This window comes from Syzygium oleosum, unplaced genomic scaffold (genome assembly GCF_021117445.2).
Source record: "Syzygium oleosum isolate NSW1041296 unplaced genomic scaffold, Sole_v2.1 Sole_v2.01, whole genome shotgun sequence".
NCBI classification, from domain to species: Eukaryota; Viridiplantae; Streptophyta; class Magnoliopsida; order Myrtales; family Myrtaceae; genus Syzygium; species Syzygium oleosum.
The window spans coordinates 36,685,099-36,700,489 of record NW_026607485.1 but is presented as its reverse complement, the minus strand read 5'-3'; the positions used below and the strand labels follow the sequence as shown (position 1 = coordinate 36,700,489).

The window sequence follows — 15,391 nt, the reverse complement described above, 5'->3', positions numbered from 1 at the left end:
TTTCTTTGGCGCCGCATAATTCTTGGCGGTTAGAGGTAGTTATTTTATACTCTTGTTCCTTTAATAATAAAATATATATATATATATATATTTTTTTTTTCCAAGCACACAAAGTATAAAGTAGGTAATTTATAATCTTTTGTAAATTTAGGCTTCGTTCAGGGAAAATAAACTAGTCAATAAAAACATTTTCTATTAATGTAGAAAACACATTCAAAAGTGAGGAAAATATTTTCCGTTTTTCCATATTTTCTTCCACCTCACTTTCTTTCACCAAACACATTTTACTTTCATTTTTTTCTTTTTTCGTTTTTAAAAAACTATTTTTTAATTATTTTTTCTTTTTATTTTTCCTTTTCTTCTTCCTCAACTAGTCACCGGCCACGGCGACACCCGGCGATCAGCCACAGGCGAGGCCAAGCCTCTCTAGATCCGACGTTGCGAGCCCAAGCCTCGCCGTATATGGCGTTGCTCGAGCCTCGCCAGTCTCAATCGAGGCCGAGCAACGCCGGATCTAGAGAGGCTCGGCCTCGCTCGAGGCCGGCGAGGCTCAAGCTCACTAGGCTTGGGCGAGCAAGGCCAAGCCTCGCGTGTGGCCGGTTGCCGTGGCCGATGACCGGCAGAGGAAGAAAGAAAAGAAATATTAACAATTATAAAAAAAAATTCAAAAATAAAAAATAATTAAAAATTCGATTTTTTTTAAAATAAGGTAAAAAATATTAAAAGGAGTGCAATGAGAATTTTCCATACCAAACGACGGAAAATATTTTTCAGTTCATTTTCCGATCTCAGCCGAACACCGGAACCTAAGTCTTGACTTTTTAATGAATTCTCGTGAATAGTTATCTTTTGAATTATAGGAAGTACAACAATAGGTAAATTAAAGTTAGGTGACGCTAAGTTAGGTGACGCTATTCCGTCCTTAAATAGCTTAATGCACACATTTTTCATTGAAATGATGAAAGTTAAAACGAATTCCTTCTTCGAAACTGTTGTTTTTTTTTTTTTAGAGGGCAAACACAAACACGTTTCTCATCATTCCTCTTTACTCAAAAAGATCCAACTTGTGCTGAAATTTACGATAGAAAGAAAAATCGAATTTGCCAAAAGTTTCATGGCGACAACTTCTAAACCCCACTTGAAAAGCACACTTTGTAAGTTCTCGAAACTCTTCAAAGTACATGTACGGAGTATATATTCACATATACCGCAATAAAATAAACCGACTAGATGATATGCAATAATATATTTGGCATTACGACCTTTACTCCAACGATGCGGTCCATAGATTTTTGTTCCTACGGTGTTTCGGGGTCTCGAGGGAGTGTCGTCACAAGAAGGAAATCATTGCTAGTACCAAAATCAAAAGGTTGTATTTCCCTCCAGTCTCTTATGGGATCTTACTCATAAACAATTAAAAGTGAGCTCAGGACCCCATTGATCAGAGCCCTGATTAGGAAGGAACTCAAAATGGTCAGGAAATTTGGTTCAACGGACTTGTTGATCATTGTCTAATGCCATTTTAATATGACAGACTAACGTAAATCGTGCTCCAGACTTTGCCCTTTCGAATGCCATTGGGAAAATGACACAAACAGTCCCTGAACTTTGACTCAATGTCCTAAAAGTTCATGGACCATATTGAATTAATGTAGTCTCTGAACTTGAATTAATGGAAGGATTACGTTGAACATTTTAGTATAGTTCGGGGATTAAATTGAACGTGTACCAAAACTTTAAGGATGACATTGAGCAAATTAAAAGTTCAGGGAACACATTGTACATTGGATTAAAGTTCTTGGACTATACTGAACAAATTAAAAATTTAAATATCAAATTGCACATTCAGTCAAAGTTCAAGGACTGTTTGTGTCATTATCCCAATGCCATTTTAATCCACAACCCGATCGAACATTAGAAAACTTTTTGTATCATATGTGTTGGATCATAATCAATCAAAGCTGAATTTGATGAATAGGCCGTTGAAAAACCGAACTAGAGAGCCGCCGACAACTGTCACCTCGCGCTTGCGTGGTGGTGGTGCCAGGGGGTAGTCGGAGGGGAGGTTGAGGGAGAGCGCGGAGTTGGGTGGGGGGGAGTTGGCCTTGGCCTTGAAGGCGCGGAGGCTGCGGGCAGCCTCCTCCGGGGTGTCGAAGTTGTCAAGCCAGACCCGTGTCTTCTTCCGGGGGGTCGCATGTCTCCGCCGCATAGCGGCCCCACAGCCTCCTGCGAAAGCCCCCATAATGGCCCTCCCGAGGCACCGACGGCGGCGACGGCGACATGAATGAGGAGGAGGCGGTGGTGGAGGAAGAAGAACTACGGGGAGAGAGAGTGTGGGGGCGCATAAAACCGGAAAGGACGGTGGGGCCCACTTGCAGTCCGCACCTGCAATCGCCGAGCAATCCGCTTAGTTTGGTTACCCAAAAGCATCATCAAAAGAAGCACAAGATCCATTTGTTTGCCATTTCCACAACTTCGTTTTTCCTAGTGGTCTAGTAACTTATACCCGAGCCGCCCCCCCGCCCGACCGCACGGCCCGCCACGGTGCCGAGCGCGAGGTATAGTTGGGCGGGCCGCTTCTTTGCCGGGTCGTGTCCACTCGACCTGAATGCACCGGGTCGATTTCCTTCTCGTGTTCGGTTTATTGCTTATTGTCTAATTATGATAGACGTTTACTGGCAATTTAAGTCTGGCATGAACTTGAATTGTTCCCATGGCAACTGTTTTGACAATCGAATTTTCTATCTTGTGGTAGGAATCTACTCCTTTTCGAAGTTCTTCAATCGTCTCTTGCTTGTTTTAGTGTTTGCCTGTCTGGTATCGTCCTCTCTAGATGTATTTGTCGTGTATGAAATTGTTTCAGAAGTCAAATAAGTTCCCTCCATGTTTCGAGTTTTCGATGCGAGCCGTTATCTTTTCGATTAGATATAGATTTCCTATGTCTTTTGAATTTTGGAGGTTAATTTGACACACTTTTAGCAAGTTTAAAGAGGTTAATTTTTTTTAAAAAAGAAAAGATAATTGAGTATATGTCATCGATCCCACATTGTTTATGTTGGGGCTACTCCGCCGACGAATATGTCTCATGCAATCTTAAATAATATGATAGGTTTTAAAGTTGTACGAGTGTAAGTGAGGTGCGACTGGAGTAATAGATTTCACCTTTTATATTTGGTGTTTTGCTCTTTGAATTTAACAAGTACATCACTCGGCAGTAACACATGCTATAATTAATCTATCAAAAGTGAGATGCATACACACGCGATGGTAAGTAGGATGAGATTCATGACATGCGGCAATGACGATTGCTTGATTACATGACGCCGTCATCGCCTTTTTCGATGTGTTAGCAAAAATACAAGTTGTGAAGAAAGGGCAAATATAAACTTCTAATTACAAGTATGTTATGAGAAAAGAGACTTAAATAACAGGGCATACAAATTTCTAATTGGATCAAACTATCATCAAAGTTTGATGTATAGATTATAAACACCTAGATTGTAATACCCGCAATTCATTTCAATGGTAACTTTAATCTCTTTCTAATAATTCCTTTCTTGGCAATTAGTATGATAATTGATGATGGTTACCTTTTTCGATATAAAACAATAAAGATGATTGGATCTATTCATAGATTATGCAAATTCATGTATCAAAGAGTATAAAAAAGAAGAAGAAAATTATGTGAAAATATTACTTTATAAGTAGTAATAGCATGTAAAAAATGAGTTTGTGTTGAGAAGGGAAATAATAAAAGAATTAAAAAGGTGGGGTTCATGAGAAGAAGCCCACGCGCACCCTTTTTCTACTCTATCTAATCTTTTTCGAAAAGATAAGTGCACTGCAAGTCGTAAAACTTGTCATAGAAATATAATTGAGTTTAAAAACTTGCAAAATGTACAATCAATTCACAAAACATGTCAAATTTATGTAATCAAGTCCTTCCGTTAACTCTGTCCAACTTAACTAACAGAAAATGCTGACATGGTCAAAATATGAAACATAAGGCTAAAACGATGTCATTTTGGTCAAAATGTGATTTTTAATACAAACTTTATTTGAATTAAATTTAAAAATAAGCTAAATTTTAAAAAAAAATAAGAGAGAGATAGAGAGGTGAGAAACGAGCGCCACCATCGATGGGAGGAGCTAGCAAGGGTGGGGGATGGCCAATGAGGGTCGCTGGGCCTCGGCCAATGGCAACCCTCAGCTAGATCTAGGCAAGGGCCGACGACTCTCGCTTATGGTTGGCGAGGGTCGTCGGCCACTGGCCAAGGCTCAGCGACCTCCGTCGGTCATTCCCCACCCTTGCCGGGCCTTCTCATCGATTTAAATTCAATATAGCCCTTGCTACCTAGTTTCTCACTCCCTTTTTTTTTTTTTTTTCCTATTTAGCATATTTTTTATTTAATTTAAATGAAATCCGTATTAAAAATCGGATTTAGACCAAAACAGCATCAATTTAGCCATGTCATTGCCACGTAAAATAGAAAAAATAAAAATAAAAAAGTCAAATTAACATTTTCCGTTAGCCAAGTTGTGTATCTCTCTTTCGACCCAAAAAAAGTTGTGTATCTCTCGTTAGTTTTTGAATTTGTCAGGCGACACGCAAACAGAAGCTACTCCACGTAGTTTCGAAACTATTTGCGCATCTCTCGTAAATTTTAGCAATCGAGAGATGGATCGATGAAGATTATACGATAGTGAGCAGAAGAAAGAGGAGAGAAAAGAGCTCGAGAATTATATTTATCTTTTCGGGGCATTTCAGTCAATTCAATTAAAGGCAACAATAAGAAAGGGTGGAATCGCTCGGCGTGCTCGATACCGAATGCTCACGATGGCCCTTCCAACCCACGCTCAAGTTCCCTCACCCTCGAGTCCCGCTCGACCAAGCCATTAGTCGAAACCATGCTGGTTTTTTCTTTTCCTAAACATGTCGAGATATATAATATTCCTCGAATTAAAGAAAAAAAATGCGAAAAAGAATTGCTAGTGAATATACTCGTGGATATTTCGCGTATAATCGAAAAATAAAATCCGATCACATGAATCGCAAGATTTAGAAAAAGTAAAAAAAAAAAAGGAAAAATGACACAAATAGTTCTTGAACTTTTGTCCAATGTGCAATGTGGTCCCTAGACTTTTAATTTGTTCAATGTAATTCCTGAACTATATGATATAAATTAAAAGTTTAGGGACCACAATGAACATTAGGCTAAAGTTCAGAACCTATATTGAACAAATAAAAAGTTCAGAGACCACATTGAATATTGAACTAAAGTTCAGAAACTATTTGTGTCGTTATCCAAAAAAAGAAAAAAGAAAATCTCAGTGCAAAAAAGAGTGATGTGCGAAATTACCAAAAAGCCCAAAAAGCAAGCGCCTCAATTCGAAATTCAAACTTCTCTCTCTTTCCCACTCTCTCTCTGTAAAACCGTCATTTCTCACTTCACTCGCCGCAGCGATTCCTCCTCTCCAGAATCTTCCCCTCCTCCTCCTCCGCCGCAACCCATGGCCCACGCGCTCCCCCTCCAGACCAGCAACATCGCCAACACCACCGCCGCCGCGGCGGCGGCGGCGGCGGCGGCGCGCAAGGGCAGGACCGTGGAGGAGACCTACCAGAAGAAGTCCCAGCTCGAGCACATCCTCCTCCGCCCCGACACCTACATCGGCTCCGTCGAGAAGCACACCCAGTCGCTGTGGGTCTACGAGGGCGACGAGGTGGTCCACCGCCCCGTCGCCTACGTCCCCGGCCTCTACAAGATCTTCGACGAGATCCTCGTCAACGCCGCCGACAACAAGCAGCGGGACCCCGGGATGGACTCCCTGAAGGTCACCATCGACGCGGACAGGAACCTGATCAGCGTGTACAACAACGGGGACGGCGTGCCCGTGGAGATGCACCGGGAGGAGAACGTCTACGTGCCGGAGCTGATCTTCGGGCACCTGCTGACCAGCAGCAACTACGACGACACCGTGAAGAAGACGACCGGGGGGAGGAACGGGTACGGCGCCAAGCTCACGAATATCTTCTCGACCGAGTTTGTTATCGAGACGGCCGATGGCAAGAACGGCCTGAAGTACAAGCAGGTAACACAGCGACGTGATCAAGTACTGCTAGATATGCTTCCGTTTGTTTGTGTCTTGGATCTGCCTTACGTTGTCATTTCCTGTAGCTTTCAAGATTTGAGAATCCTTCGGGTTTGTTTCTATGTTGGTTATGTACATTGCTCTGATGGGAAGGTTACTGTCTTGGTTTAAGCTGCCCTTTTTTTGTATTGGAGTTCAGCTGCCCTTGTTTGGTCAGAATTAGGATACTGAACACACTCATTTTGGTTTTCAGTGGAATGTTCTTGCCATTTCTATTGGGTTAGTGGAATCGATTTGGTCGAACTCATATGCTGATCTGTTCTACTGATCTGAAGGTTTTCTCAAAGAACATGGGAGTAAAAGGTGCGCCTGATATTAAGGCTTGCAAGGCGAGCGAAAACTGGACCAAGGTCTCGTTCAAACCGGACTTGGCAAAGTTTAACATGACACACCTTGAAGATGATGTGGTTGCTTTGATGAAAAAGCGCGTGATTGATATGGCCGGGTGTCTTGGAAAGACGGTGAAGGTCGAGCTGAACGGGAAAAGGGTTCCTGTCAAAACGTTTGCCGAATATGTCAGCCTCTATCTAAAATCTGCCTCTAAGAATAAACCAGAATGCTCCCTCCTCCCAAGGTTCTCTCCTTTTCTTTTTTTCTGATTAATAGTATTTTGTAGTTTGGGATGGTATTCTGAATGCTACATTTACTTGATTGGATCAGGATTGAGGAGACTGTGAATGAGAGGTGGGAAGTCTGTGTAAGCCTAAGTGACGGACAGTTTCAACAGGTACTTTGAATACTTTCTTCTGGTGACGGGCAAATATAGAGCTAGTACTACTGAACGAATTTGACATTGTGAATTCTACAACAGGTCAGCTTTGTGAATGGGATAGCTACTATCAAGGGAGGGACACATGTTGATTATGTGACCAATCAGATTGCCAACCATGTTATGAATGTTGTGAACAAGAAGAACAAGAATGCCAACCTCAAAGCCCATAACGTTAAAAGTCATTTATGGGTTTTTGTCAATGCCCTGATTGACAATCCTGCATTTGACTCTCAAACCAAGGAAACTTTGACACTTCGTCAGAGCAGCTTCGGATCCAAGTGTGAACTATCTGACAAGTTCCTACAAAAAGGTTGGACACTCTTTAGTGAACTTAATGAAATTGATCGATTGATTTTTAGGCGACTTTTGCTTATGCTTGCTATGATGCAGTGGCAAAGTCTGGAATTGTTGAGTCTCTCCTCTCGTGGGCAAATTTCAAGCAGAGCAAAGACCTAAAGAAAACTGACGGGTCAAAGAGAGAGAACCTCCGTGGGATTCCCAAGCTTGAGGATGCCAATGATGCTGGAGGTAGAAACTCTGATAAGTGCACCCTGATTTTGACAGAAGGAGATTCAGCAAAGGCCCTTGCAGTAAGTGCTGGTACCCTTTTGGACGTGTGACATGGAAAGCTTCTTAATTTTTGTGGCTGAGCATTCTCAAAGGGTTAACTAACCAAACTGAGTTGATGCAGATGGCTGGGCTTTCTGTTGTCGGACGAGATCGTTATGGTGTCTTTCCTTTGAGAGGTAAATTACTCAACGTGAGGGAAGCCAGCCATAGTCAAATATTGGAAAACAAAGAGATACAATACATCAAGCAGATTCTTGGGTTGCAGCAAAATAAGGATTATGACAGTGTCAAATCTTTAAGATATGGTCATTTGATGATAATGACAGACCAGGTTTCACTCTTCTATAGATTTTGTTTGGTATAATTTTTTAGTCAAGCATGTGCGACTACTGTCAATGATGCTCATAGTATATTGTAAATAAGTATATATTGCTTTCTGGATGTGCATTTGCAGGATCATGATGGCTCCCACATTAAAGGCCTTTTAATCAACTTCATTCATTCATTCTGGCCATCCTTGCTCAAAGTTCCATCTTTCCTAGTTGAATTCATCACTCCGATTGTCAAGGTAGGGATGATTAAACTAAGCCGATCATTTATACCGTTTTTAGTATATGGAAAAAAAGCTCGAAGCCTTCTCTAATTGTAACTACAGGCTACTCATAAAAATGGAAGAGAATTAAGTTTCTATACAATGCCGGAGTATGAGTCCTGGAAGGAAAGTTTGAGGGGCAATGCAAGTGGGTGGTCAATCAAGTACTATAAGGTTTGTCTACGTTGTTGAAGTATAACTCAGTTACTGTTTGTAATGGGTAACATAGTCGAATGATCCCTGCAGGGGTTGGGAACAAGCACCTCAAAAGAGGGGAAGCAATACTTCCAAAATCTTGAAATGCACAAGAAGGATTTTGTATGGGTCAATGACCAAGACGGAGACGCAATTGAGCTTGCTTTTAGCAAGAAGAAGATCGAAGCAAGGAAGACTTGGCTTCGTCAGTTCGAGGTTGGAAGTGCTGTCTAAATTATAAGAACACGAGGTACTTGTTGCATTCTTAGATGTGACTTAATGGAGTTATGATTTTGTTTCCCGCAGCCTGGTACTTTTCTTGATCAGAAGGAGAAGCTCATCAAGTATAGTGACTTTGTTAACAAGGAGCTGATATTGTTTTCTATGGCTGATCTTCAAAGATCAATTCCTTCCATGGTTGATGGCCTCAAGCCAGGTCAAAGGAAAATTCTTTTCTGCTCATTTAAAAGGAATTTTGTCAAAGAAGCAAAAATCGCCCAGTTTTCTGGTTATGTGTCCGAGCATTCGGCATACCATCATGGTGAGCAAAGTCTTGCTAGTACCATAATTGGAATGGCACAGGATTATGTAGGCAGCAACAACATTAACCTTCTCATGCCGAATGGCCAATTTGGGACCCGCAACATGGTGAGAATATTTCATTTTTCACTGAAGATAATCAGTTTGTCTACAATATTTTTTTCACTTACATGGAATATGTTACTTTGGCAGGGAGGAAAAGATCATGCTAGCCCTAGGTACATATACACGATGCTTTCGCCGATTACACGGTTCCTCTTCCCAAAGGATGATGACAACCTCCTGAACTACTTAAGTGAAGATGGGCAATCTATTGAACCAACTTGGTAATTACTCATTATAGGACCCCTGTTATTCAATTTACCCAATACGAAAGTGTTAGCTAATACTGGTCACGTAATGCAGGTACATGCCTGTCTTACCTATGGTTCTCGTCAATGGTAGTGAAGGAATTGGAACTGGATGGAGTTCTTACATCCCCAACTACAATCCAAGAGATATCATTGCCAACTTGAGACGTTTGTTGAATAATGAAATGATGGAGCCCATGGATCCTTGGTATCGCGGATTTAGAGGGACCATTGAGAAAACAGCCACGAAGGAAGCTGGTGTCAGCTACACTGTTTGTGGGATAATTGAGGAAGTCAATGATACCACACTGGAGATCACAGAGCTTCCGATACGTCGATGGACTCAGGATTACAGGGAGTTCTTGGAATCATTATCAACTGGAGAGAAAGATAAAGCAAAGGATCCTTTCATCAAGGTAATGAGCTCTCAAGCAACCCAGCCTTGTGCATAACATCTTGTCTTTGAACATCGTTGCTGAAATGTATTTGCCAATTGCAGGAATTTAGGCAGCACAGTGATGATGTAACTGCACATTTTGAAGTTATGTTGTCAGAGGAGAACATGATGATAGCAAAGCAAGAGGGTTTACTGAAGAAATTTAAGCTGACCTCAACAATCAGCACGAGTAACATGCACCTATTTGACTCTAATGGAGTGATTAAGAAATATGATAGCCCTGAACAAAGTATGCTAATTTTGCTGCTTAGATCATGATCAACCATATTTTAGTAGGATTATTACTTATATAGGGTATTCTAATCCATGTCTCATTTTAAATTTCTGCAGTTCTAGAGGAGTTCTTCCACTTAAGGCTTGAGTGTTATGAGAAAAGAAAGGTAATCTTATCAAAAGCGAGGAAATGGTTTCAGTTATTTACTTGTGTTCCCAGGCTTTTCATATGTGACTTGGTTGCAAATAGCATAATATGAGTACCTTTCTATTTCTCCCTTGCAGAAAATTTTGCTGGAAAACTTGGAGTTAAAGTTAGTGATGTTGGACAATAAGGTTAGGTTTATTCTTGGTGTTGTCCATGGAGAGATCATTGTGAGCAATAGAAAGAGAGCAGATTTGTTCCAAGAGCTGCAAGCAAAAGGCTTTGCTCCCTTTAGGAAGGAGACGAAGACAATTGAAACAGCAGTGGCTGGGTCAACAGATGATTCAGAAGAAACTGAAGAGAACTCAGAGGCCTCCACCAAAGGAGTGAGGGCCAGTGATTATGAGTATCTGCTCTCCATGGCAATTGGCGCACTGACCCTCGAGAAAGTTCAGCAATTATGTGCTGATAAGGATAAGCTTGTTATCGAGGTTGATGCCCTGAGAAAAGCAACTCCGGAGAATTTGTGGTTGAATGATCTTTCTGCTCTAGAGGAAAAACTTGATGTATGGTTTTTGATGCCCTCTTGACATTACGCCATTATTTTCTGTTTTGATTAATGCTTTCTGCTGTGGTATGCAGGAGCAAGAAAAAATGGATGCCCAAGCTGAGGAAACGAGAAAGGCAAGAAGCAAAGCAAATGGAGCTGGCACAAAAGTCTCCAGACAGGCACCAAAAAAGCCTCGCAAGAATAACACCAAAGCTAATAATTCAGAAGCTCAAGCAGAAGTCACTCAAGGATCAACCATTGCATTGGAAGCAGGTTAATTTGGAATTCGTGTTATAACTTAAACTGCTTGCATCATTATTATTATATGGAGTCACTGACAGTAGATGTGTTACTCTTTCAGAAAATGCTGCTGATGTTGCGAAACCAAAACGCGGTGCCGTTGCTAGGAAAGCCCCATCTCTGAAGGTGTGCTTGGTTTCTTCCTTGTAATTAAAATCAAGGCAGCTGTCTTTGATGATGATATTCACCTTTCTGTTTTCATTTATACAGCCTAGCAAGAGTGTCTCAGTTTCAGATGACGACGAGGACTTCGAGTTGCTTGACTTAAAACAACGACTTGCTGCTTATAACCTTGAATCTTCACCAGATAATTCGTCAGGTAAGAGCTTTTGCTGGAGTGACTTCGATTTGTTCGACTTAAAAAGTCAATTTCATCTGTAAAATACTGTGGCTACATGAGATAGTGAACATTAAGGAATGCTGATGCGTAGAGGAACATGTGCCATATTTACCCAAAGTTTACTTGATACTTGTATCCTTTTGCTGTGGCCTGTAGTTACTTGGTGATGATGATTCTAGCGTAACACATTTTCCATGCAACGCAGCTCTAGAGGACAAAGTGCCTGAAATACCAGTCAAGGTGAAAGAACCCAGCAAAAGGGCTGCCGCAAGGAAGAAGCCCTCAATCACCCTCTCGGAGACTTCAGAGGAAGAAAATAGTAATGACAGTGGAGATGATGACGATGACTACGAGACAGTGGACTCTGAAGCAGAGGTGGCAAAGAAGAAAGGAGGCAGAAAACCATCTGCTGCTGCGAAGATATCAAAGCCACCTGCAGCAACAAAGAAAGGTCAAGCCAACAGGCAGCAGGCTCGGGGAACGACCCAACGGCTCTTGACCGAGATGTTAAAGCCAGCTGAAAGCACGGGAGTTTCGCCGGAAAAGAAAGTACGGAAGATGAGGGCATCTCCTTTCAATAAGAAAAGCAGTTCTGTGCTGGGAAGGGAAGGTAAGGCGGACAGCTCCACCGGAAGTGAGGAACTGTCATCCAATCATATGTCTAACGACGGTGAAGAAGTGGCTGAAGTGGCCCCTCTGAAACAAAGGCCTCAGAGGGTGAACCGCAAGCAGACAAGGTACGTGGTGAGCGATTCCGAAAGCGAGAAGCCGACGGAGGATTCGGATTTTGACGAGGATGACGATTAGTTGATGGAAAAGCAGCTCTTCCATGGATGACCAATGCCGTGTACTTTCGAAACTTGGAAAGTTGCAGAGTCCTTCGTTGGTTTCCAGTTGTTTGTGATCATCTCATTCTTTCTCAGAGATGTTTCATGTAATCCCGTAGTTGTTCTTGTGTCAAACATCATGTGTTCGGATGTGCATTTCCTCTTAGCAAGCCACATATGGGACCTGCTTAAGAAGTTCACAGGATGGTGCCTCGCGGATGTGATGTTTGACTGATTTTAATAGATGGAATTCAATCCTAGTTTGCCAACGAAAAGGAATTTCTGCTCTTAGCTTAATGTGTTCGTCTCAGTGAAAGCTTGAATGAATCGCAAATCCATCTATGATTTGAGGATTGTGTAGCTCAATGGGACATTGTCACACATAAATTCCATTGAATTGGAAGGTGAATCTCAAGTACTCATCTCAGAGAAAATTAAGTAGTTGCTAACTATCGGTTATGAATATTGTTTGGTAATTGCTTCTTTCATATAAAAAGTCACTAATCATGCCGATAGATTTATTAATTGTCGCGAAATTTAAAGATTATTCTTCAAATTTGTCTTTGGGTACATCCGAGGAGAGAAAAGAGAGAAAAAGAAAATAAATCGGGCGAAGATAGCATGCTCCTACTACATTATCTCGTAGACGCAGGCAGAGACCCATGAAAAGCATGCGATAAATAACAGTTCCAATCCATCACCAACCAAAGATCTACAATCCAGAGAACAACTTCTGCCAGAGAGGATGATGTTTCAACATTAGCACTCTCAAACCAAAATGCTCTGCTCTGCTTCCGGAGAACCCAACATTCACTTCAAGAAGTTGGAGTCCTTCCCTTGCTCCCGAGCCACGATGATGAGTCCTTGCTCCAGACTTTCCAGTGCAAGCTACCCCAATGTTCCCATGACCATTATCATTCAATTTGGGGCTTTTAGTTGGAGTTTTTAAGACAAGGACTGCAACAAAATTTTTGTCCTTATGGCTTTTCTGTAATTGAGATTTCTCCTTTCGAAACCAAAACATAATTTCGATGAATAGTAGAATGGAAGGACAAAGTTTTGCAAAGAAACATTCTTTAGGCTCGCCATTTGAATATTCGCAAGCATGTATTAAAATCGATCATTATGGAATTAACGAGATTTCAACTGTCACTTGTTGTCAAACTTTACAATATGACGATAAAATTTAACGGAATCAATACGAGATTTTTGATGTAAAAAAATTAATTTGAAATAAAATTATTATATGTGTATCAATTTGACGTTTTTCATGAAATTAACTTTTTTGTTTTTACTGCGCAAGCAAGAACGCCAACTAAAAAAACGGAAGGACTCGGGCACGCAAAGCACCGCCAAATCTGAACCCTATAAATACCCGCAAAACCTCTGCTGAACCCTCCTCCCATCCCCCGTCCCTCTCTCTCTCTCGCTCTCCACCGTTTCTCCGTCGCTCTCTCCTCTACCACATGTACGGGCAACCACCGCGCTCCCGCCCCTCCGGCGGCGGCCGCGGCCGCGGCCAGCCTCCTCCGCCGCCGCAACACCAGCAGCAGGTGCAGCGGCAGCCGACTCCGATGCCGAATCCTCTGCTTCAAAACCCTAACTTCTACTTCCAAAACCCCGCTCTCCAGCTCATCCACCAGAACATGGCCATCGCCAATCAAATCCCCGGCTATCCGATGCAGAACGCTGCTTTCCCTATCCAAAACCCTAGTTTCCCGCCGCAGCAACAGTTCCCGAGCGTGGCGCCCCGGCCGCAGGTGCGGCCCCAGGTCCCGAGCCGGAAGGAGCTCGTCGAGGGGACGGAGCGTGCGGTGACGAAGGCATGGCGTGAGCTCGTCGGTGCCGGGGAAAGCGTCTCGGCTTGGAAAGTGTCGCAGGCCGCGCTGCTGGCCCTGCGGGTGGATTCGTGGAGCTCCCTTGGATTTCAAATGCAGGAGGTGCCCGCGCTTCACCGGCTCATGGCGACTGAAGGGAAGGTAATGTAATGAGGACGAACCGGTCTGCGACATTTTGTCTGGCTGGCATGATAAGGAATGAATTTGATTTGAAAGCTAATTTTGAAGCATGAGCTCCGCATTACTAACGTGCTTGGCCTCTGGCAAGGAACAAGTTGGTGCTTCCTAGTCCGGTCGTCGATCATCTTATTTGATATTTGTTGGGATCGGATTCTACTTGTTCACTTCTTGGGACGGGGTTTTGAGAAACTGAAGCTTTGGGTACATGAGATTGTTTTCTTAGCATAGAAATGAGAAGTACAATATGCATAGACACTATATCAGAGACAGACGAAGTTAGGATCTTAGCCTTATTATTTCAATGGTGGAGTTTTGGGGAGCATGCTTCCTTTTATGGAATATGATGATATTAGAACATGTTTGAAGTTGTTTGGTTTTTACTGGACTTGGTTCTCTTACAACTACCATGAAGCAAATCTCTCTCTCTCTCTCTCTCTCTCTCTCTCTCTTTGCGTGCACGACCGTGCTCGTGGTCGCAGTGTGTTTTTGTGTTGGGTTTGGGGGCATTTGGCATATACATTGCTGCATGGTTAACCATAGGTATGCACATGAACTCTAAGGTGCGTCTTCATTTTACATGAGCTGTCTTAATTTCTTTTTATGACTATAGCCTTTCTATTATCAGATGAATGCATTTATCCATTGCTTTGTCGGGGTTCGGTGGATCACATCGTTGTATGATCTGCAAGTAGCTATCTGCAAGAATGAAGGAGTGGAACGGTTTGAAGAGCTAGAGTTGGGTCCATTATTGCGACATCCCCTCGTGTTACATTATTTTTCTGTGAAGGCCGATGCTACTGCGGTGTTTAAGATAACTAGTGAGGAGATAATTTCTTATCTTTGTGACTTTTTGGATACTTCTTTCAAAAAAGATGTGAAGACTGAGGAATTCCTTGATTTTATTGTTAAGAAGCGATCCGTCTCAAGCAAAGAAAATCTTGCTGTACGAATTCAAAATTTGGGGTATGTAATGTGTGCAATTTTCTTTCTATTATGCATAATTTTATCATTTCCGAAAGGTTTTTTGAACAACAACAATTAGCAATTGTCATTTTCATATGATAGAGCTCGTTTCCTGAATATGAAGACAAGCAGAAAACCTAGTGTAGTTTCTAATAGAGTTAGGAAAATTCTAGCTATAACATCCCAAAACTTATTTTTTCCTACAACGTTGACATGATTAAGAGAATTTGGTTATATTTGTTATTTATCTACAGTTGCATGTAGTTATTACCCTTGCAACTTGTCAGTAATTGAAGTTCTCAAGTCTTGATCTTCAATTTTAATGCGAGTTTTATTTAGAGAAGGTCTAAGTACTGTTCAAGACTGCATTATACTTGGCTACATGAGTTACTGTGATTAGTGACTGTTC

General features: G+C 41.9%; 2 protein-coding genes across 5 annotated transcripts in view; both read left to right on the top strand.

Annotated features, from left to right (window-relative positions):
- Positions 1–5,421: 5,421 nt before the first annotated feature.
- On the top strand, positions 5,422–12,298 carry LOC115664567 (DNA topoisomerase 2-like). Its single transcript, XM_030586489.2, has 19 exons — positions 5,422–6,090; positions 6,426–6,724; positions 6,811–6,877; positions 6,962–7,232; positions 7,313–7,512; positions 7,614–7,823; positions 7,947–8,060; positions 8,148–8,258; positions 8,331–8,495; positions 8,586–8,927; positions 9,012–9,145; positions 9,225–9,585; positions 9,669–9,855; positions 9,957–10,006; positions 10,125–10,550; positions 10,627–10,807; positions 10,896–10,960; positions 11,045–11,153; positions 11,380–12,298. Exons 1-19 carry the CDS (start codon positions 5,512–5,514, stop codon positions 11,979–11,981), a joined length of 4,473 nt encoding a protein of 1,490 aa, XP_030442349.2. The 5' UTR covers positions 5,422–5,511; the 3' UTR covers positions 11,982–12,298.
- A 1,094-nt stretch (positions 12,299–13,392) lies between these two features.
- The window catches only part of LOC115679514 (protein NO VEIN-like), a 31,097-nt gene continuing 29,098 nt past the window's right edge, over positions 13,393–15,391 (top strand). For 2 of the 4 annotated variants that reach the window (XM_056319031.1, XM_056319016.1), the window contains exon 1: positions 13,849–13,980. Coding sequence is in view for 1 of the 4 variants with exons in the window: in XM_056319013.1 (XP_056174988.1) it covers positions 13,468–13,980; positions 14,645–14,982 (851 nt within the window). In the remaining 3 variants the exon portion in view is untranslated. Of the gene's footprint in view, positions 13,981–14,644; positions 14,983–15,391 lie in introns of those variants that run through there. The other 2 variants (XM_056319013.1, XM_056319021.1) reach the window with 2 other exon arrangements.

Coding starts and splice junctions, on each gene's coding strand:
- LOC115664567 (XM_030586489.2), top strand. CDS start 5,512: ATGGCCCACGCGCTCCCCCTCCAGACCAGCAACATCGCCAACACCACC. Junction 6,091..6,425: donor ACGGCCTGAAGTACAAGCAG/GTAACACAGCGA, acceptor ACTGATCTGAAG/GTTTTCTCAAAGAACATGGG. Junction 8,496..8,585: donor CTTGGCTTCGTCAGTTCGAG/GTTGGAAGTGCT, acceptor TGTTTCCCGCAG/CCTGGTACTTTTCTTGATCA.